The 23,409-nt window shown below is 36.1% G+C and overlaps 1 protein-coding gene across 1 annotated transcript in view; it reads right to left on the reverse strand.

Moving 5' to 3' along the window:
• LOC136032122 (neurotrypsin-like) overlaps nt 1-23,409 on the reverse strand; it is a 121,207-nt gene that overhangs the window by 68,707 nt on the left and 29,091 nt on the right. The window contains exon 8 of the mRNA XM_065712288.1: nt 18,542-18,814. Coding sequence (XP_065568360.1) covers nt 18,542-18,814 — 273 coding nt within the window. The remainder of the gene's footprint in view (nt 1-18,541; nt 18,815-23,409) is intronic.

A 23,409-nucleotide genomic window follows, 5' to 3' on the forward strand; every position in this document is an offset into this window, starting at 1 on the left:
AATCGGGTGACTCCAAAAATTCATAAGATGTTAGTTTCCAAACTGCTTAATTTATACATTACTTTTAATAAGTCTCCTATTTTTCAACAACGATAAATGGGGTGGATAAGAACCAAGGTTAGTGCATGGACAAAATTTCGCCTAGTAAAGTATGGTATAGTTCAAAAATATCTTTGTAGTTTATACCATATTTTTAGTTCTCCAGTTGTCATTTTCTTTTTACTGTACTACCCATTTGTATAAGAAATAGAATTGTAGTATCCTACATTCTAACTACATTCTATTATCCTAAGTCTTTTCATCGCTTACGACATTGATCCAAAAACAGAAAATTAGTATATATGTTTGACATTGTTCAGATTTTATTCCCGAGTATAATCTTTTTTTCTCTTTTTTTTTCTTTTCAGAAGGGGATTTTCGTTATAAAGTTTATAGCCATTTTAGTGCTATTTACTGTTTATCTTTTACTAATGTTTGCACTCCACATTGTTGTTGGGTTTGTGCAGGTAAAAAACCAATAAATCAACAAAGCTGTTTCTTTTCTCTAACGCCCAATTGACAGAACAGAACATTTATAAATTATATAATAATTATCTGTTGTATCTTTTAGAAGGTATTCTACTAGATCAATTATAAAATTAAGGATAATATTGATGAAGGCTTTGACACTTATATTATCTTAATACAACATACTAATGTGGTTGAATCTTCACCCTTGATGCTAATTCTATGAGAATTAAGGTTATAGATAATGTTGACTGTATTCTTTTTCTCTGGTGGTATAACAACAACAGATTATTCCTTAAAAGCATCAGCACTGAATTAACCCTCAGAGCTCTTGCAGACAGATATCAGTATACGATACCCTAGCAAGAGGAAAAGAAACATCCTTCATCAAAGGTCTGATACACTTGGAAGATAATTGTGTAGTATATCTTTTGAATAATAGATTTACGATAAATAGTAACTACCAGTTCTCCTGAACTAGTAGTTGCTCTGACTCTGGTCAAACACTAGGATAGGTGGAGGTACCAGAGGATAAGCAACCCTATGAGACGTAGGACTGTCATCGAAGATACGATGAATCTCTTTTTAGATTTCCCATTAGATTTATCCCTGAGCCTAATCAGAGTCACAACTGTCGATAAAATCAAAATTATGTACGCTTACAGCGCCAATTATGTTCGCCCGTTCATAATTTCAATGTTCAATTTTCTAGCATAAATTTCTTGATTGGCCAATCAGAGTCAAGGTTCATGGTATACTTTTTAAAAATAGAAAGAATGGAACTTAGAATAGAAGTTCTGTCCTGTGGTAGCGCAGTGGATTTGACCTTAGCTTGGTAATACGGGACCTAGAGATCGAATCATGCTGCAGGAATAAGCTGCAGGACCGACGCAGGGACCTTAGTAGTCAAGAAGCGTTGTTAATCTGATACAATACAATACAATAGAATAGTTCTTCTATCTGTGAGAGGAATCTGACAGAAGTTAAGAAGACGTAGTATTAGTAGAGAGAAGAAGGAGGCAAATTATTGTTGGTGCAAGCTCTTTAGACTAATTTCTTGTAATTTTAAGTTTCCGCTTTTTAAATTCAAGTGTGAGGCTAAAATCTAGAAAACTTCCGTGTCATTCATGATTTTTTTTTGTCGACAGACGTCACAATGATGTGGGTCGGGCAGTCCAAGGATCATTTGGACGTCCAGTCCAAGAATGAAAATTCAGTTCGGGGAATCGTGATGCAAAGAGTCTCTGTAATAATAAAAAATATATAATCTGGTAAAATGAATAGACAGTTAGTAAATATGTTACACCTAATAAAGAAAAACAGTTTGGCTAGTGATTACTATCATAGATAGCGCAAAAGCGCTGCCTAAGTAAAGAGCGATGTAGGCACAATGTGTAACTGCTATTTTTTGTTTCTTGGACCAGGGCGCTTCGTATAGAAGAAGTTGTCATAAAAACTTCAAAAAAGGTGTATTCAATTGGAAATTCAAAGGACTAGTGCCCTTTTCATTAGTCAAAAGGGATTGGAGGGCAACCAAATCCTGCCCCACGCCCATGCCCATCATATCCCCAAATACATCCAATTAAAATTTTGAGATAACAATTTGTTCAGCGTAGCTGAGAGATTAGGAAATTATGTCTTTGAGTATGACAACTCCAAAGCCCTCAGGGCAAGGGTTTGAGGCTTTCATAAATAGGGTGGTCGTATAAACCTCGGACGGGGCACATTGGATTGGTAATCAGAAATTCTAGTACCTTTTTAAGAGTTATATTGATAGGAGGGCAGATACCCCCCCCCCCCTGTCGTATTTTCTTGAAATGCATCTGATAAAAAATTTGCTCAAAAAATAGTCTAAAGATATTCCATAAGCAAAAGACTAAATAGACATAGACTAAAGATAGTCCATAGACGGCGTAATCGTGTTGCCTGAGTAAAGAGCGATATGGGCTCGAATGTATTATTTTTTTAGAGCAGGACACTACGTATAGAAGGTGTTGTTATAGAAACTTCGAAAGGGACTGTTTTGATTTGAAATTTCAAGTTTTATTGTTCTTTCGAATAGTTAAAAGTGATTGGAGGGTAACCAGCCCACCCCCCCCATGCCCAAGCTTTCCACAAATACATACAATCAAAATTTTGTAGTGGCCATTTTGATCAGCGTAGTTGAAGGGTCCAGATTTTAAGTCTTTAAAGATTCCTCCCCCTCCCCAAAGAGCCATCAGGGTAAGGGTTGTACTTTATGCCCGGGGGCATATAAGGTTTTTATTTAAAGAGTGGTGACGTAAACTTTGGAGGGTGCTCATTGGATTGAAAATTGAAAATTCTAATGGCCTTTTTAATAGTCAAAAGTGGTTGAAGGGCTACCAGCCCCCCTCCCTGCCCATAATTTCCCCAAACATATCTAATCAAAATTTTGAGATAACTATTTTGTTAAGCATATTTGAAAGGCTCGGCAGTTATGTCTTTGGGGATTATCCCCCAGGGCCCTCAGGGCAAGGGCTATAAGTTATCTTAGTTGTCCATTATTAACATTTAAGGTTTTTATTGCCGTTTAGTTCAAAATAGTCAACAGATCATACAAAACAGCCTTCAGGGTCACATTGCCCCTCAGAACCTGGGAGCAAGGAGTAGTGGGGACATTGTGGATCCTGTGAAACACACATCCCTTTGGTTCCCAGTACTAGCACTATTTTTAAGCTACTGGATATTAGGCAACTGCTTAATAGGTTTATTTAGAAGATTTTTTTTTTCTTCGAGATATTTTTTTCCTTTAAGATGTTTTATCTCAAGATCTTCTCCAAGACGTTAGTCCATTGTTTACTTGTGCCAATTTAAATGAGGATGACATAGGTTATTGAAAATTCAAACGTTTAAAAACATACAGGCCAGGTAGGAAAAACCCTCAGGGTATTTCCAGATACGTTAGTCAAGTGAGGAGCCCCCACATGTAAGAAAAATATATTACTAACCCCTCAAAACGTTAGTCAAATGTTTACTTATGCACAATTTAAATGAGGATGACGTAGTTTTGAGGGTCAACGACATTTGTCTTGGTAAAGCATATGCAAGAGTTTGTTTATAAGCAGGATTTTACGCTTCACTACACAATTTTCATGAATACAGGCGGCCAGAAAGGTTTCTCCGTCAAGTGAATTACACAAGAATTTGTTTATGTATAGGTTTTACACTTCACTACAGAAAAAAAACTCATGGATGCAAACTGACAGGCGGGCTGTCCCGTTACATTAACCACGAAAGAGTTTATTAATCCACTTACTGCACTGAAGAAGAGGAGTCCAGAACATAAACATTGCGAATATTGATTTTTCTTTATAGAAAGCATATCTTACTTTTGGCTATGGGTGCTTTTACTCTATTGGATACTAAAGAAGCTTGTGGAAGTGAAGTGAAGTCAAGAGTGCCCAATGTTGCAGTATAAATTACAAGAATTCATCGGCTAGCCATTGAATGGGACGAGATGCTTGCAAGATATGTGATATCATTAAGCAAATTCAAGTTGAAAGAACAGTTAAGTTTTGCAGCCAGTGAATATAATGCATATACATAGACTACAAGACAGATTAAATATGTTGGTCAAATATATTGAAGACAATGATCTCAATCGGTATGTGAAAAAAGAGTAACATTGTTACTATTTTATTTCTTTAAATGAAAATGTTTCAAAATAAAAAAATGTTTATTTTCTTGATAGATATTTTAGTAGGTTACCGCTTCTCTCTTTAGGGGAACCAATAGGTAATGAGAAGGTAATCGAAGTAGAAAGAACCTTCATTATTTGGCTTTGTTAGTTATTCTACAATTAGCCGTGAGAGTGTCAGGATTAAAATATAAATGGATTTGAGAAGCAAAACATCATGCAGAATCTTATGACTGTGGAAAAATGTTTGAGTGTGAATGAACATTTTCAAAAGTTACGAGTACAAAAGAAAACATTCTCTTAAAGAATGCTTGACAATATCATGAAGGATCAGTCTTCAGCTTTGGAATTTTTATGTTTATTTAAGACTCTATTCAAAAGATCTTTCAGTCTCTGTTTCTCACGACAATAACAAATAATTCAACAATTAAAAAATCCTGTCCAAACAGGTCTATTTGATTTAAAGTGTGATGTCACTCAATTACTCCTTCTCTCTCTCTAGAAGTAAAATTGCCCTAAGTTAAATCTAGACAAAGCTCTAATAATATATTAATGAATTCTTTGTCAACTCCATGTTTGAGTATAGCCTTTCTAAGCCGCGGTTATGAATTACCTAGGATGGAAAATACATGACTGTTTTCATGTAGTTTTTTCAGTGTCATGATGGCAACTAACGACCTTTTTTACTGTTCACTGGTAGGTAATTTTATTGTCAAAAATGTATGTGACTACACGTAAATCCTCGGGTGTGTTCTACTTAAGATTCAGCAGAATGTATCCACAGGGTTCATTCGTGGGCGGATTGTATGCCGAGAATAGAAATTTCGATTCACCGGGATATATTTGTTTATTTAAGGCCGTCATTAAGTGAATGACTCTCTCTCTCTCTCCCTCTCTCTTTCTCTTTCTCTCTCTCTCTCTCTCCTCTCTCTCTCTCTCTCTCTCTCTCTCTCTCTCTCTCTCTCTCTCTCTCTCTCTCTCTCTCTCTCTCTCACTCTCTCTCTCTCTCTCTCTCTCTCTCTCTCTCTCTCTCTCTCTCTCTCTCTCTCTCTCTCTCTCTCTCTCTCTCTCTCTCTCTCTCTCTCTCTCTCTCTCTCTCTCTCTCTCTCTCTCTCTCTCTCTCTCTCTCACTCTCTCTCTATTTCCTCTGATTGCTTAGATTAGAAAATTTCCGGCTTATTTTCACAAGTGTACTTTGTGAAAGATATTGCTTTTAGAAGAAAATCGGTACTATCATGAGCAAAAGACAATAACCTGTAAAATGATTGCAATCATTTTTCAATGTATTTTCCTGTTTTCGAACAGTCCCATAGAACATTTTCAAACAAATTTTTACAAGTTTTTTGCCAGAAAGAATCGTTTCAGATCGCCGATAACACCCCTAGAGACCATATTGACAAGCTGGTATAATTAACCTGCTATTTCCGCCAATGAGTAAGCGCTATTTGAAGTGTTTTTGACAATCGATGGTCTCTAGAGAATTGAGAGACAGAAGGCTACCCTAACTTCAATTTTGAACCTCGATGTTTTCAAGTTCACTTAATCACGGCCGTAAAGAAATGAGGGAACTTGAATCACGAACAACCCTATGGGAATCAAGAACAAGCACACTGTGGGAAATCAAGTCGCTCCCCGTCTCGTATTTTAAAAACAAAAGTTTATTTAGAGCCTGGCACTTCACTAGCTCTGGGTAAATGGACTCGTTCCAATCGGTAAAATCCATTCGAGAGCTAAAATACTTACCATTTCCCAAACTATCAAACTATCAATTGGAGGTTATAGTGCTCTTTTTTCAGAGTTAAAAGTGAACTGAGGGCGACCAGCCCCCCCCCCCACAAATAAATATCCAATCAAAATTTTGAGATGTCTACCTTCCTCAGCATTGTTGAAAGATCCTTTAATTATGTTTTTAGAGATGTCAATCCCCTCACAGCCCTTCCTCCCAGAATAAGGGCTTTAAGTTAGGCAATTCGTTCACTGTTTACATATGATCCTTGCTGCCATCAATGAACTTCTCGTGTCCTTTGTAACAATCCTGTTAAAACCCTGTCTAATCCTCATTTCAGCCCATCCCAGAAAATCCTGCCTCCCCCCCCCCTCTGCAGGATGGTCAAATAGCACAAATTCTGGCCATATATCATCCATCGTCCATTAACCATAAGCTAGTCATCTTAAGGCTCTCTTTCATTTTAGTCCAGGAGGAAGGGATTAAACTAAATTTTTCGAATCACTTTTGTTTGAATTACGGTCATTCAAACGAGTACCTAAGGTAATTCTTGGACAATTCTCCTGGGATGTATATAAAATCGCCTAATAAACTTTTGAGGCATCCAAGCACAGTAGCAGATCGTTAAAGGCTACTGAAATCCATAAAATGGACATTGAAATACCACAAGTAGGAACTGGATTGTTTTTAGATACAAATGATATGATTGAACGATTATACAGTCTAATAGGTAGTAGAGCTGCTAGAAACACATCAGATGAGGTTAGACATGAGGCTTTAAGTTTTATTTTAATTTAACACTAGAACTTTTCATTTCCATTAGAATGAGCCCTCTTACGACATTTTAGGACCACTGGGTCGATACGATCACCCCTGGGAAAAAAAAAACAACAAACAAAAACAAACAAACAAATAAAACACGCATCCGTGATCTGTCTTCTGGCGAAAAATACAAAATTCCACATTTTTGTAGATAGGAGCTTGAAACTTCCACAGTAGAGTTTTCTAATACGCTGAATCTGATGGTGTGATTTTCGTTTAAGATTCAATGACTTTTAGGGGTGTTTCCCCGTATTTTCTAAAATAACAAACCGACAACTCGGTTTCTATTATAGTCGTAAAGATGCGATTCTTTTGATGTAATAAAATGCTAAGTAAATTAGTTTTAATTCATTCGTTCTCTTATATATAATTGTGTAAGAAAGTTTACTAAATTTTTTATTATAGTAATTATTGATTAAAAACAAACAATTGCTATACATATGACAATACGGTAGTAGTATTTGTAGATTCTTCAGAATATAGCTATCTCGGAATTATTTAAGACTTCCCTGAAAAAATAAAAGATGGAGCTTTATCAGTGTATACTAATATGACTAGAGTTATTAAAAATAGAGGTATTCCCAATAACTATTACTATATGCAAAAATGTCCAGAGTTCACAACTTGCAACACTTCCCCCGGAGAGTGTGGGGGATTAAGTCATCCTTAGAGACATAGTTGTTGGATTTTTTGACTATACTGAACAAAATGGCCATCTCTAAATTTTTTATTTGACTCTGGGATAAATGACCGTAGGAGGGGGCCTATTTACCCTCCAATTTTTTGGTCAATTAAAAATGGCACAAGAAATTTTAGTTTCAGTTCAAATGAGCCCTCTCACGATATTCTAGGACCACTGGGTCGATACTATCATCCCTGGAAAAAAAATGATAAACTCGCATCCGTGATCTTTCTTCTGGCAAAAATTATAAAATTCAACATTTTTGCAGATAGGAGCTTGAAACCTCTACAGTGGGGTTCTCTGATGCACTGGATTTTATGGTGTGATTTTCATTAAGATTCTATGCATTTTAGGGGGTGTTTCCGCCTTTTTTTTAAAAAAATAAGACAAATATTCTCAGGTTCGTAACTTTTGATGGGTAAAATTAAACTTGATAAAACTTATATATTTGAAATCAATATAAAAATTCAATTCTTTTGATGTATCTATTGGTGCCAAAGTTCTGTTTTTCAGAGTGGTTACTATTGAGCCGGGTCGCTCCTTACTTATAGTTCGTTACCACAAGCTGTTTGATTTTATTTATTATTAGGTATACGAGGGATTTTTCCCCTCGTCAATACCTAGTTCCTTATGCTTAAGTTCGAGTTTTGTTCCAATTCTTTAAGAATGACAGCTGAGTCACAAAGGTTGTTTGATTAGAATAAATTTGAAAGTGCTAAAAAAACTTACCATAAAGAGCAAGGTATTGACGAAGAGGAGGACCCCCTATATACGTATTCATTGTGTTTGTTTTAAGATTCAATGTTGCTCTTTACTTTAATTTGAAAAAAAACATGTTTGTTTTTATTTTATATCCGATCTGGGGCCCCCTTCATGGAAAAATTATCTCCCCCAATGGAAAATACCTCCATGGAGAGATCCTCCCACGTAACCCACCCACCCCCCCGGCACACACACACTAAAAAATTTACTTTAAGTTGAAAAACCTCAACCCCAACCCCCCACCCAACACTACAAAAATTACCCCCTAAAAACATCTGTATACTTCCCAATAACCAATACTATATGTAAACAATGGGCAAAGTTCATAACTTGCAGCCCTTCACCGGGGACTTTTGGGTATTAAGTCATCCTCAAAGACATAGTTATTAGATTTTTTCGACTGCGCTGAACAAAACGGATATCTCAAAATTTTGATCCGATCAAATAGCGTGATAGGGGGCTTAATTGCCTTCCAATTATTTGGTCACTTGAAAAGAGCATTAGAAATTTGAATTTTCATCTGAATGATTTCTCTTGCGATATTCTAGGACCACTGCGTCGATACGATCACCCCAGGGGAAAAAATAAATAAACACGCATCCGTGATCTTTCTTCTGGCAAAAAATACAAAATTCCACATTTTTGCAGATATGAGCTTGAAACCTCTACAGTAGGGATATATTTTAGTACTTTTAGGGGGTATTTCCCCTTATTTTCGAAAATAAGGCAAATATTCTCAGGTTCGTAACTTTTGATGGGTAAGACTAAACTTGATGAAATTTATATATTTGAAATCATTACTGAGCCGGGTCGCTCCAAACTTACAGTTCGTTACCACTAAACTGTTTGATTTTATTTATTATTACGTATATGAAGGGGTTCTCCCCCTCGTCAATACCTTACTCTTTACGCTTAAGTTCAAATTTTGTTCCACTTCTTTAAAAATGACCCCTGAGTCACAGAGGCCGTTAGACTAGAATAAATTTAAAAGTACTAAAAAAAACTTATCGTAAAAAGTAAGGTTTTGACGAGGTGGCAAACCCTCTCATAAATGTAATTTTCGGTTCTTTTTAATTTCTAATTTTGATCCTTACTTTCAGTTGAAAAAATTTGTTTATTTGATTTAGTTTATGATTGTTTTGTAAATAATGCTGGGAAATCCGGCGTCCTTTTCATGGAAAAACAATCATCCAAAATGAAAAATTCCTCCGTGGAGAGATCTTTCCACATAACCCCCACCCCTGATCCTCCCCCTCCTCCATACGAAAAAATACCGTCTGTAAAAGTCTTTATACTTCGCAATAACTAATACTATATGTAAACAATGGGCAAAGTTCATAGCTTGCAGCCCTTCCCCCGGCGACTGGGGGGGATTAAGTCATCCTGTGAGACACAGTTATTAGATTTTTAGACTATGTTGAACGAAATGAGTATCTCAAAATTTTAATCTGGTGACTTTGGGAAAAAATGAACGTGGGAGGGAGTCGAAAAAAAGGGAATTAAAACTTTGAATTTCCGTTCGAATGATTCTCTTGCGATATTCTAGGACCACTGGGTCGATACTATCACCCATGGAGAAAAAAAACAAACACGCATCCGTGATATTTCTTCTGGCAAAAAATACAAATTCCACAGTTTCGCAGATATGAGCTTGAAACATCTACAGTAGTGTTCTCTGATATGCTGGATCTAATGGCACAATTTTCATTAAGATTCTATAAATTTTAGGGGGTTTTCTCTTCTTGTTTCGAAAATTAGGTAAATATTCTCTGGCTTTTAACTTTTGATGGGCAGAACTAAACTTGAAGGTACTTATATATTTGAAATAAACAGAAAAATTTGATTCTTTAATGTATCTATTGGTGTCGAAATTCTTTTTTTTTAGAGTTTTGGTTGCTATTGAGCCGGGTCACTCCTTACTTAGAGTTCGTTACCACTAATTCTTTGATTTTATTTATTATTTTGTATACGAGGGGGTTCTCCTCCTCGTCATTACCTCGCTCTTTATGCTTATGTTCAAATTTTGTTCCAATTCTTTACGAATGAACCCTGAGTCACAAAGGCCATTTAATTAGAATCGATTTGAAAGTACTAAAAATTCTGAGCGTAAGGAGGAAAATATTGACGAGGGGGCAAACCCCCTCATACGAAAACATCCCCCCTGAAAATGGCTGTATAGTTCCCAATAACAAACACTATATGTAAATAATGGACAAAGTGTATAGGTTGCAGCCCTTCCCTCCGGGGACTGTGCGGGATTAAGTCATCCTCAAAGATATATTTATCAGATGTTTTGACTATGCTAAACAAAAGGGGCAAATCAAAATTTTAATCCGGTTAATTTGGAAAAAAATTAGCGTGGGAGGGGGCGTAGCTGCCCTTCAATTTTTTGGTCACTTAAAAAGGGCAGTAAACCTTTTAATTTTCGTTCGAATGATTCACTCGCGATATTCTAGGACCATTGGGTCGATACGATCACCCCTGGGATAAACAAACAAATGAAAAAACACACAGTCGTGATCTTTTTTCTGGCAAAAATACAAAATTCTACATTTTTGCAGATATGAAAATTTGAACTTGAGCGTAAAGAGTGAGGTATTGACAAGGGGTAGAACCCCATCGTATATGTAATATTAAATAACTGTAAGTAAGGAGCAAAATTGAAACTTAAAACGAACGGAAATTATTACATATATGAGGGGGTTTGCGACCTCGTCAGATATGTGTTTGAAACCTCTACAGTAGGGTTCTCTGAAACGCTGAATCTGATGGTGTGATTTTCATTAAGATTCTATGACTTATAGGGGGTGTTTCTAAAGCCAGCGAACGTTAAAAAGTTTTCAGAAGAGCTAGGTGCGGTTAATTATGAGAGTATATTTAGGGAGAATATCCCATCTTTGGCTTTTGAAAAGTTCCACACCACGCTACTAGTTCTTTATAACTCGACGCACCCATTGAGAAATATGAAAATAAGAAAAAAAGCAGCGAGAAAACCGTGGGTTGATGATGAGCTTCGGCGAATGATTGATGTAAGAAATGTTTTGTATGCAGTACCTATCAATGAACCAAATGAGTTTGGCTACGCACAGTTTAAGGATCAACGTAATCTAGTTAACTCTACCAAACAAAAGAAAATGAGAGAACGTAATCTAGTTAACTCTACCAGACAAAAGAAAATGAGAGACTTTTATGGCGAAGAATCTAAGAAAAATATATCAAACCCTAAAGCCACTCGGAAAACTATTATTGAAGAAATCAGAGGTAGTCCTGCTCCACAAAAGTATAACCTAATATAGGAGGCGAAATAGTTTGAGATCTTGACAGAGTACGTGATTTGTTTGCTCATCATTTTTCAAAAATTGGTGGAATTATTCAGGGTGAAGCAGCAGTGAACAAGGAGTTGCTGACAGAAGAATCTTCTTTTGAAGACTTAAGAGGTCAAGATTTTGAAATAAAATATGAACCCTGCGATTCTGAAGGAATAAAGAAGATTATTTCTTCAATTAAATCAACAGTTCTGGGACAGATGATCTCAATCTACAAACTCTAAAATTAGGGCTTCCGGATATTCTTCCAGTACTAGTACTACTGATAAATCTGGCAATGGCAGAGGGTCAATTCCCCATTTGCTAAAAATTACCAAAATCATCCCGCTTCTAAAGTCTGGGAATCTAAGTGACTTTCCAAATCGGAGACCAATATTAATACTACCCCTCATTTCAACGATGTATGAACAAATAGCACACAAAAGACTACATGAGCATCTAAAAAATTACGAATTTCTGTCTGAAAATCAATTTGGTTTTAGACAAAGACAATCAACTGTGCATGTCGCTTTAAATTTGATTGATAAAGTAAACAGTGCTTTAGAAAATAATTATTTTTGCATGACAATTTTTATAGATTTTAAGGAAGCTTTCGATACTGTTGATTTTGGAATTTTGTTGGACAGATTGTCGAAGTGGGGTATTAGGAATAAGTGTTTGAGTTGGTTTGAGTCGTATTTGCGAGCTAGAAGTGTAAAAGTTGCAATAAATAATAAAGTTTCACAGGTTTACCCACAGAATTGCAGAGTGCCACAAGGTTCTGTCCTAGGTCCTCTTTTATTTTTAAATTATGTAAATAGTACTATATTTTTTATCCTTGGTTATTTAACATTTTATTCCGAAGACACTGCTATAACTGTTATTGCCAAATCGTTGCCCGACTTCATAGATCGAGCAAACAGTGCTTTAAAGGGACTTAATATGTTTGTTAAATTTTGTAAACTTACTGTGAAGCTATGTAACAAATTACATAGCTTTTAGGAGGATTGGTGAGCCCCAAGATTTACCTTCAGATATTAAGTACAACGGTGTGTCTTTGAAACAAGTCGGAAAAACGCGTTACCTCGGGTTTCATCTTGACTTCGAACTGAGTTGGAAGGCGCACAGCGACCTAGTTTCTTGCAAAATGTCAAGAGACTAAAAAGCGCCTAAGAAATGTGCTTCCTTTGAAAGTTTTAATGTCATTGTACCATACTTTAATAGCGTCGTACATAAATTATGGTTGTTTAATCTGGGCTGAAAACTTTCAGTCTAATTATAGGAGAATTCAAGTGCAGCAGAGTAAGCCAATTAGAATTTTAGGAAATTATGATCTTGGAAGCAATAGCACTGTATCTATATATAAGAAGTTTGATATTTTGGATGTTGGAAAAATCAGAGACATGCAAATTGGTATTTTAGTATATCAGTGTCTCCATAATTTAGTGTCTGATATTTTTAATGAACTTTTTAACTTAAGTTCTTCTTATCATGATTATGACACACGAAATTAAAATAAGTGTTCATGATTTTTGGAATACTTCCCAGTTGGCTCATGTCATCAGATGCATGGGACCGACTGTCTAGACTCCATTTCCAGAGCAAGTTAAGGAATCAGAAAGTCTGCCTCAGCTGAAACGTCGCCTCAAGGCCCATCTTCTGAACAATTAGTAATGTTGAGTATTTTAGAAAGAGAGAAGGGTATCTCTCCCCCCCCGCCCGCATTTTGTTAAAATGACCATCAGTTTTTTGTTTTGTTTTCTTTTTTTGTTGTTTATTTATTTTTTTATTTATTTTTTGATGATAAATGAAATATTTTAAAGATATGGATCGTATTAGATGTCAGCTATGCTTACAGGCCATTGTGGCCTTTTTTTCCTTTTTTTTAGCTGATGAATAAAAGTTTATAGTATTTTTTTTTAGTAAAATTACTTGCCAACCTAGTGAGTAATAAATAAATTGATGTTATTATTGTTATTACTATTGTTATAATTATTATATACAGGAAAAACAAGGAACAAAATACAAATGTCAAAATCTCATTGTAAGAGAGTCTAAAGCGTTCTCTAACACTTTATTTTAAAAAAGTTGATGGGACCCAAAAAGAGTTGTAAGGATTAATAAGTACCAAAAAAGCTATGCTTTAGCTACATTTTTGTAGAATGAACATTTCAACCAGGTTCAGGAGATTTGTAACGAGTGAGGTGGAGTATTAAAATTTAAAAAAAGTAGCAAATTACTTAACCTTTTATGGGGGGGGATTCTTTTTCGGCTCTCAAAGTGAGCAGAGTATTTGTGTATATTCTTTTGGTATAGACACTAGAAGTCATTAGACTGGGGGTCAGCAGAAATTTCTTGGGTAGTTTAAAACACGCCAAAAATATGCATTTTTACTACATTTTTCTTCATTTTTCTAATTGGGCATTCAGTATAGAATTATATGAAGGAGGAATTTAACGGATTTTTGGAACATCCTAATTTTTTGGGGGGGGGGGCTGATTAAAAGTTTACGGGTGAATTAGAAGAGGATGTTAAACTTTAATTTTTGATGCTGCTCTTTTTAAAAAAAAATGAAAATAGTCTGGTTTTTCAAATTTACAGAAAACCGACTAATAATTATAGATTTTTGTGGTTCAGCTCCGGTCACGCTTCCCAAGTAAAAATTGGTTTGATCATTTCTTTAATTGACCAGATCTTTTGTATTTTCTCTCCGAAATTTTTCGAGGAGGAGTTGTCTTTTCTAAGAAAAATACTTATAATTAACATGTATCCAGGATGGTTAATTAACCAGACTTTTTCAAAAAGAAAAAAAAAGTTTCTAGAGATTTCTAAAGAAGTCTTAAAGACAAATCAGGAGAATGATGATTTTGTTCCTTACCGTATGTACTCGGACTAAGTAAAAAACTTGAAAGAACTTTACAAAGTAATGGTTTAAAGGTAGCTTTAAAGAGTAGATATACTTTGGGTAGTTATCGAAATTCTGGAAAGGATCTTTTATTGGGGCAGCAAAGTCGGGTCTATCAGAACCCATTTACTTGTAATATAGAGGGACGTACTAACTAGAATTTGGAAATGGGATTACCACAGCATCACGACTCTATTTCATAGGCATTGAAGAAAAACTCTAAACCTGAATATTTAACTTCAGCCCTTTCGGAACATATTTTTGATTTTCCAGGTCAATATATTTTGTAGGATAAGGTTCTTTGATTTCTAGAAACCAGGGTTTAAAGTAAAATTTTTGCGAAACTATTGAAATTAAGAAAATTTTAGTCAAAAATATCGCTTTAAATAGAGAAATGGATGAATTTAGTTTGAATTCTATTTAGTATCAAACAGTTCGTGGTAACGAACTGTAGTAAGGAGCGACCCGGCTCAATAATAAACAAAACTCTAAAAATGGAATTTTGATACTAAAATATACATCAAAAGAATCGTATTTTTATGCTAATGTTAAATATATAAGTTTCATCAATGTCATCAAAAGTTACGAGCCTGAGAAAATTTGCCTTATTTTGGAAAATGGGGGAAACAACCCCTAAAAGTCATAGAATCTTAACGAAAATCACACCATCGCATTCAGCGTATCAGAGAACTCTACTGCAAAAGTTTCAAGCTCCTATCTATAACTAAATAAAAAAACAACTGTTTTTAACTGAAAGTAAGGAGCGACATTAAATCTTAAAACGAACAGAAATTACTTCATATATGAAAGGGGCTGCTTCCTCATCAACCCTCCGCTCTTTACGCTAAAGTTTGACTCTTTCTCTCAACTCTACTTTTTAAACACTAAAAAACTTTAGCGTAAAGAGCGGGGTGTTGACGAGGAAGCAGCCCCTTTCATATATGAAGTAATTACTGTTCGTTTTAAGTTTTAATGTCACTCCTTACTTTCAGTGAAAAAAATTATTTAATTTCTGAACGTTTTTGAATCAATGCATGTTTTGATTTTGGCTCTCCGCAGATGAATAATTAAAACAAAATTTGCATTTTTTTTTTGGCTAAATGGCTTTCTCATAGTTTTGATCGAATGATTTTGAGAAAGAAAGGAGCGGGGGAGGAGGCCTAGTTGCCCTCCAATTTTTTGGTTACTTAAAAAGGCAACTAGAACTTTTAATTTCTTACGAATGTTTTTATTAGTAAAAGATATACGTAACTTACAAATTAGCTTACATAACGAACTTTTGTATTCTCATGTTTTTATTACGTATATGAGGGGGTTCACCCCCTCGTCAGAACCTCGCTCTTTACACTAAAGCTTAAATTGTGTCCCAATTCCTTAAGAATGACCCCTGAATCACAAAAGCCGTAGAATAAATAGTTGAAATTACTAAAAATACTTTAACGCAAAGAGCTGAGCCCCTCATATACGTAATAATTTCTGTTCGTTTTAAGTTTTAATGCTGTTCCTTACTTCCAGCTGAAAAAACTTATTCATATTAATTTTTTTATTATTGTTTTTAAAATAATGCTAGAAAATCCTGCGCTTCCTTCATGGAAATTTTCTTCCCCCATGACAATTTCCTCGATGGAAAGTTCCCCCAACATATCAACCTCTACTGAACCCCTCCCCCAGCCACAAATCCCCCTGAAAACGTCTGTACACTTCCCAACAGCCATTACTGTATGTAAGCACCGGTCAAAGTTTGCAACTTGTAGCCCCTCCCACGGGGACTGTGGGGGAGTAAGTCGTCCCCAAGGACATAGTTATAAGGTTTTTACACTACGCTGAATAAAATTGCTATCTCAGAATTTTGATCCGGTGACTTTTGGAAAATAATGAGCGTCGGAGGGGGCCTAGGTGCCCTCAAATTTTTGGTCACTTAAAAAGGGCACTAGAACTTTTCATTTCAGTTAGAATGAGCACTCTCGCAACATTCTAGGACCAGTGTGTCGATACGATCACTCCTGGGGAAAAAAAATAAAAAAAAACAAACAAATAAAAATGCATCCGTGATCTACCTTCAACCTTCTGGCAAAAAATACAAAATTCCATATTTTTATAGATAGGAGCTTGAAACTTCTACAATAGGGTTCTCTGATACGCTCAATCTGATGGTGTGATTTTCGTTAAGATTATATGACTTTTAGGAGGTGTTTCCCCCTATTTTATAAAATAAGGCAAATTTTCTCAGGCTCGTAACTTTTGATGGGTAAGACTAAACTTGATAAAACTTATATATTGAAAATCAGCTTTAAAATGCAATTCTTTTGATGTAGCTATTGGTATCGAAATTTTTTGTCAAATTTTATCGAAAAATTGGTATCAATTTTTTTAAGTTTTGGTTACTATTGAGGCGGGTCGCTCCTTACTACAGTTCGTTACCACGAACTGTTTGAAAATGTGGAACTTTGTATTTTTTGCCAGAAGATCGATCACGGGTGCGTGTTTACTTGTTTTTTTGTTTGTTTTTTCCCCAGGGGTCATCATATTGAACAAGTGGTCCTAGAATGTCGCAAGAGGGCTCATTCTAACGGAAATGAAAAGTTCTAGTGCCCTTTTCAAGTGACCACAATAATTGGAGGACACTTTGGCCCCCTCCCACGCTCATTTTTCCCAAAGTTAACGGATCAAAATTTTGAGATAGCAATTTTGTTCAGCATAGTCGAAAACCATAATAACTATGTCTTTGGGGATGACTTACTCCTCCAGAGTCCCAGGGGAGGGGCTGCAAGTTACAAACTTTGACCATTGTTTACATACAGTAATGGTTATTCGGAAGTGTACAGATGTTTTCAGGGGGATTTTTTTGGTTTGGGGGGTTGAGGGGAGAGGGCTATATGGGAGGATCTTTCCTTGGAGGAATATGTCATGGAGGAAGAGAAATTCAATGAAGGGGGGCAGGATTTTCTAGTATTATTATAAAAAAACAATGAAAAAATAAATATGAACAAGTTTTTTCAACTGGAAGTAAGGAGCAGCATTAAAACTTGAAACGAACAGAAGGTATTACGCATGTGAGAGGTTCTTCTCTTCCTAAATACCTCGCTCTTTATGTTAAAGCATTTTTAGTAACTTCAACTATTTATTCTATGGCCTTTCTGATTCATCGATCATTCTTAAAGAATTGGGACAAAATTTAAGCTTAGTGTAAAAAGCGAAGTATTAACGAGGGGACAAACCCCCTCATATACATAATAAAAATATAAGAACATAGAAGTTCGTTACGTAAGTTAATTCTTAAGTTACGTATATGTTTTACTAACAAAAACGTTCGTTAAAAATTAAAAGTTATATTTGCCTTTTTAAGTAACCGAAAAATTGGAGGGCAACTAGGCCTCCTCCCCCACCCCTTTTTTCTCAAAATCGTCAGATCTAAAATAAGAGAAAGTTATTTAGCTAAATAAAGAATGAATATGCAAATTTCATTTTAATAATTTATCTGCGGAGAGCCAAAATCAAACATGCATAAATTCAAAAACGTTCAGAAATTAAATTAAAAAAAAACTAGTTTTTTTAACTGAAAGTAAGGAGCGACATTAAAAACTAAAATCAACAGAAATTACTACGTGTATGAAAGGGGCTGTTCAATCTCAACGCCCCACTCTTTACGCTAAAGTTTTTTACTGTTTAATAAAGTAGAATTGAGAGAAAGAGTCAAACTTTAGCGTAAAGAGCGGGGCGTTGAGAAGGGAACAGCCCCTTTTCTACACGTAGTAATTTCTGTTCGTTTTAATTTTTAACGTCGCTTCTTACTTTCAGTTAGAAAAACTAGTTTTTTATTTAATAATTTATTAGAGTCAGATAGAGTAAAGTTCAATTCATCCAATGCGATTAACCTCTGTTCAAGCGTAAGTTCAATTTATGCTAACGCACCAGATCCAGGAAGGTCAAAGAGACTTGGTTCCATTTTTTGCTTTGGAAAGAATAAGATTATAAAACAATGTCTAGTTAGGTTGTATAGATGAATTATTATCTTAAATTGTTTTAGTTTAGTATGACTACTGATGACAGTCACTGCATATACGATTGAAATATCCAGTGTTTTTTGTGAAATTTATGACTGTCTATTAAGAGGATTTTATCCATATTTGAACTTTTATTTATTTTTAGTAAACAATATTTGAAAAATATTTACCCGGTGGACACTGAGGTATGTCACAGTACTCCATATCCGTTGGTGAAACAAAGCACCAAGGTTTCACCTCACCATGTGGATTACGACAAAAGTTGTGTGAAACTGAAGAATCACCGGTAGCTTTAAAAAGATCTTCTTTCTTTGCCACGGCACTTCTTGCTCTTAGAGCCAGTACGTGCTTGATTCGCTCGTCATCCCAACGCAGGCATGGAAGCCGAGACAAGCTGATATTAGCAACTCCAACGTAACTTGCTCCATTTCCATAAATACAACCTGAAATGTAAATTAAAAGACTGTTTGGTAAAAAAAAAAAAAATAACGCATTAAGGACTTTTACATGAAGGACCATGTTAAGTAGCCCAATGTTAGAGTGCAAGTTAGAGTCCTTTTCATATATATAGCTTAACCTCTGTGATCCGCAGAAACTAGCGGTGTTAATTATGAACGGTCGTGCTGTCGTTAAGGAGGACTTGTGATGAAAATTCACCTTTTAATCTTATTTTTAAATTCTTGATAAATGCGAAATAAATAATAATAATAATTATTTCTAACCCACTTACATCAAAAAGATAAATAGTGAAGTAAAAACTTGAAGAAAAACGGAAAACAAATAAAAAAAAAATGTGATACAAAAAAAAAAAAAAAAAAAAAAAAAAAAAAAAAAAAAAAAAAAAAAAAAAAAAAAAAAACAGAGTCAACAATAGACATAAATCATACAAACGGATCAGACCGTGGTGAGGCGACAAACGCCGATACGCCGTTTCTGAGAGCTTTTTGTGTAGATCAGTCAGCTTCTCAGTAATATTCGGAAGATGAAACTTTTTGATTATCTTTCGATTCCTATACCACAGAGGAAGATAGAGAAGAAATTTACAGAAACGGAAATAAGAGGATCGAATATCGCTACTATCTAATTTCTTAAATATAGGGTAAAGCCCAGAAAGGTAAAGAACAGAATGATCGGAAAAAGTAGAATAAAGCTTACCAACGGCAATACGATTGTATTTCCCTCGATTGGCTACAATTTTAGAGTAACCAATCTGGATTTTCACTCTAGCATCCCAGACAGCACGCTCCCGAAGAGTTTTAAGATTTTTTGTAAGTGTAATACCCAACCACCGGATCGAATCTACATGAGGGATAGAAAAATTTTGAAAAATTAGAGGCCTAGGAGAAGAGGGAACATTGAAAGAAAGATACTCACATTTATCAACATTAAGCGAAAGACCGATTTTAGTAAAAGAAGAAGAAACTTTATGAACCATCTGCGATAGACTGAGTTTAGACCGGCTAATTAGAAGAATGTCATCAGCATAAGCAAGGTAAGAAATATCACTCAAACCAACAAAACACATAGAAGAAATATTCTCAAGAATACCAGAGATACAAAATTTGAAAATACTAGGAGATAACACTCCACCCTGCCGCACGCCCCGACGAACAAGAACATTAGAAGATGAAAGGGCACCATTAGTTTTAATTCGAAGATAAGAATTACTATACCAAAACTTTAAAAAAAAATAACTGAAAGGTTAATACCGTGACTATAAAGAGAGTAAAGAGCCTGACTATGTACAACACTATCGAAAGCCTTAGAAAGATCAAGAGCACAAATATGAAGACCATACCCTTTAGCCGAAGCATCTTTAAGAAGGAAAGCAAGAGCACGGTGAGCGTGCTGGCACCCGATGCCAGACCGAAAACCAAACTGATTCTCCCCGAAATTAGTATTCATACTTATGAAAGGAAGTAGGATGTGTTCAAGGATTTTACTAAAATTACAAGCAACCGTGATAGGCCTGTAAGAAGAACAATCCAAAGGAGTCTTACCTCGTTTAAGTACAGAAGTGACAGTTCCACACAAAAAGCTGTCAGGAACGAGGGAACAACAAAGGCACATTTGGAAAAACAACTGTAAATGGAAAAACAAAGACGGGCAATTTATTTTTAGATGACAAGCACTGATACCATCAATATCAAGAGAACTTGATTTCAATTTCTTAACAGATGCAATTACAGCGTCAACTGAAACGGGAATAACTTGTGCCTGAGTCAGGGAAGGCGGGAGAACCGAATCAAGCAGTTTCGAATAAAGCGCGTGCACTGCATAATTCACTTTGGAAAATATAACTGAATAGTGGTCAGACCATGCGGAAGGCGTAATGGGGCAATTAGGATTTGCCGAGTTATTTATATTAGCTGAATTAATCACTTTGTCCCATTCTTTCTTATTGGTAGGATAGTCTAACCCTTTGTAACGGCTCGATCGCAGACATTTCTTAAACTCACGCTTAGTTTTTTGTTTTATTTCAAACACATTCCCAGCTAATGGTCGACCGTTAGCAACCCATATACGCAGCCACAATTTGGCTTTATTTTTCACACTTTTCAGCTCAGGGTCACACGACCAGATTGGTTTCCTTGTACTTTTCCTCACTCGCTCCTGAGGGACAGCAACCTCCTCAGCCCGTTTTAAACACCACACGATTTGGTTGTAATAATGATTCAGATCGTAATTACTTTTAGTAGGACTAACACTCAGCTGGAGTAGATGAAAAGGTACACGTAAAAAACCAAGGAGAATGGCCAGGGTTGAAATATATAATGGCATATTAACATTTTTCCAATTACTCCGCACAAACCATTTAGAGGCAGGAGCACAAGCCTGGTCAGTACTATCTTTTCTAATCGAAAAGCATAGCGATAAAGGAAGGTGATCAATATCTTGCTCATCTTCGTGGACATGCACTGTTGAAGATGTAATGAACGGGGAACAAATCACGTGATCAATATCCGATAAGCTGCCGGAATTATGCACATACGAGAAAGGTAGATCCTTCGCAATTATTCTGTAATCAGGGAGACAATCAAGTAGGTTCACAGTACGAGCAGAATCACGTTTTACATCAGTGTTCATATCTCCAATAATAATAAATTCGTACCCATTTTTGCTTATACTTTGAAGGAGAGTTTTCAAACTAGAGCATGCTTTGGAGAATTTATTAAGCGATGTCATATTCTTCCCATCGTGAGGCAGGTAATTGTTTATCAATACGGTTTTACCAAGTCTTATAGCCAATAAATGTTCATCAGAGAAATAGCATGACGGGGACAGAAAGCTGAGCTTTTGTTTTATAATACATGCTAAACCCCCTGAAGACCTTCCAAAAGTAGATTAAGCATTTGTTGTGAAAACAAAGTGGGCGGAACTGCGGCGCAGGAAATTAACACTCGTTGCGGTCAAAAGATGTTCCTGAAAGCATACAATGTCAAACTTACTGTACAGTTCATCAATGGTCAGGTCCTTGTTTTTCGTCCCATTAATATTGAAGGACACTGGTGATACTGATTCAGGCATTAGTTTGTTTTCGGTAACTTGCGACTGACAATTGCTTTCAATTTAGGGCAAGTGAGGCTAAACGAAACATGATCACCTCCACAGTTTGCGCACTTAGGTGACAAATTGCAAGGCGAGTCTCTATCTGAAACATGAGGACCGGCACGTCGCGCACATTTTGGTGTAACACTGGGACAAGACGACTGGAGATGGTCAGGGGATTGGCAATTGTTACAGCACCGGGGAATCGCTTTGAACTCATAAACACTTAGGATTTCGTATCCAACTTTGAGACCATATCTAAATGCTTCGACTCTTGATGTTGCATCGGAGAATTCAAGTTTTACTGCAAGCGATTTCCCTAGCCTAGAGGCACCAGAAACACCAGGGCACGATATCAGGTGGGACAGTTCAAAATCAGGCGGGATTCCCTTCAGGAGTCCGTAAAACTTCTTGGTTAGAACTTTCGCAGAAGAGCCAGTAAACGCACCAGTCACCGATAAGCGGAAATCTTCAGCAACTGACTTATCTATATTGACAAACAGTTTGTCACGAACAGGGCGAATGCTAGTGATTGATTCGTGTCCATCAATCTGATCTATCAGATCTTTTCGTTTTATTGGGTCCGAAATGGTAGATGGAAGGTTCGACACAACAATAGTAGCATGCGAGTCGGGAATTGCAGGTTTCGGCAGTTGCGGGTAATTCAGTTCATAAGCATCCAGCTTGGTGGCAACAACCTTGAGTAGTTGTTCCACACGATTCACCTTTGTTGACAGCCTAAAATACGCGACAGCGGGCAAAACCGGGACCTCGGTTGGAGACTTGATCACATAAATCGGAGTTGATACCTCCTCAGAGTCCAGTTTCTTAATAAAATCAAGAATATCTTTCATATTGTTCGCAGAAGCTTTCGCACCAATGCGCCGGGGGCAATTATCATTAGGCGCAACCTTCGCCCAAAATTCGCTTTTCGTATCAGCAATAACACCGCATTCAAAAAAGTCTATTGCGTCTTGACTAATAGTAGCGTCTTCAATACCTTCTTCCCAGTTGTTTTGCAAAAAGTTCATTACCGGGCAATGCACATAATCGCTGTTATCCATTATCCTTTACTGGGAAAAACCAGTCAAACTGGTCAAAGAGCACGACTGATTCATACTTATGCGTCACTATAATCCCTATTGCGAAATTTTGATTTTCTTCACAAAAAACTTACTGAATTAATAATGTCCATGCAATATCCATAAAGTTGGAACTTTCCGCAAGATTTATTTTTAGAGCTTGGGACCCTTTAAAGATAAAAAATTCATTTAGGTCCTTTTTTCCTAATCTGCTGATATTTTCAAAATGGATAAATATCATTTTCGATAAAAAGGAAAGAAATTATACCCTACTGATATTCTAGCGAGGCCATATTTAATGAGGGAAGAGGGTTAGGGGGTTTGCCCCCTTCCCTGAAGTATTTGTCCGACTCGGAAGAACGTAATGAAATTGCATATAAACAAATTTTTTATGTGTTTTTTAAAAT

Source organism: Artemia franciscana, chromosome 10 (assembly GCF_032884065.1).
Source record: "Artemia franciscana chromosome 10, ASM3288406v1, whole genome shotgun sequence".
In the NCBI taxonomy this organism is placed as follows: domain Eukaryota; kingdom Metazoa; phylum Arthropoda; class Branchiopoda; order Anostraca; family Artemiidae; genus Artemia; species Artemia franciscana.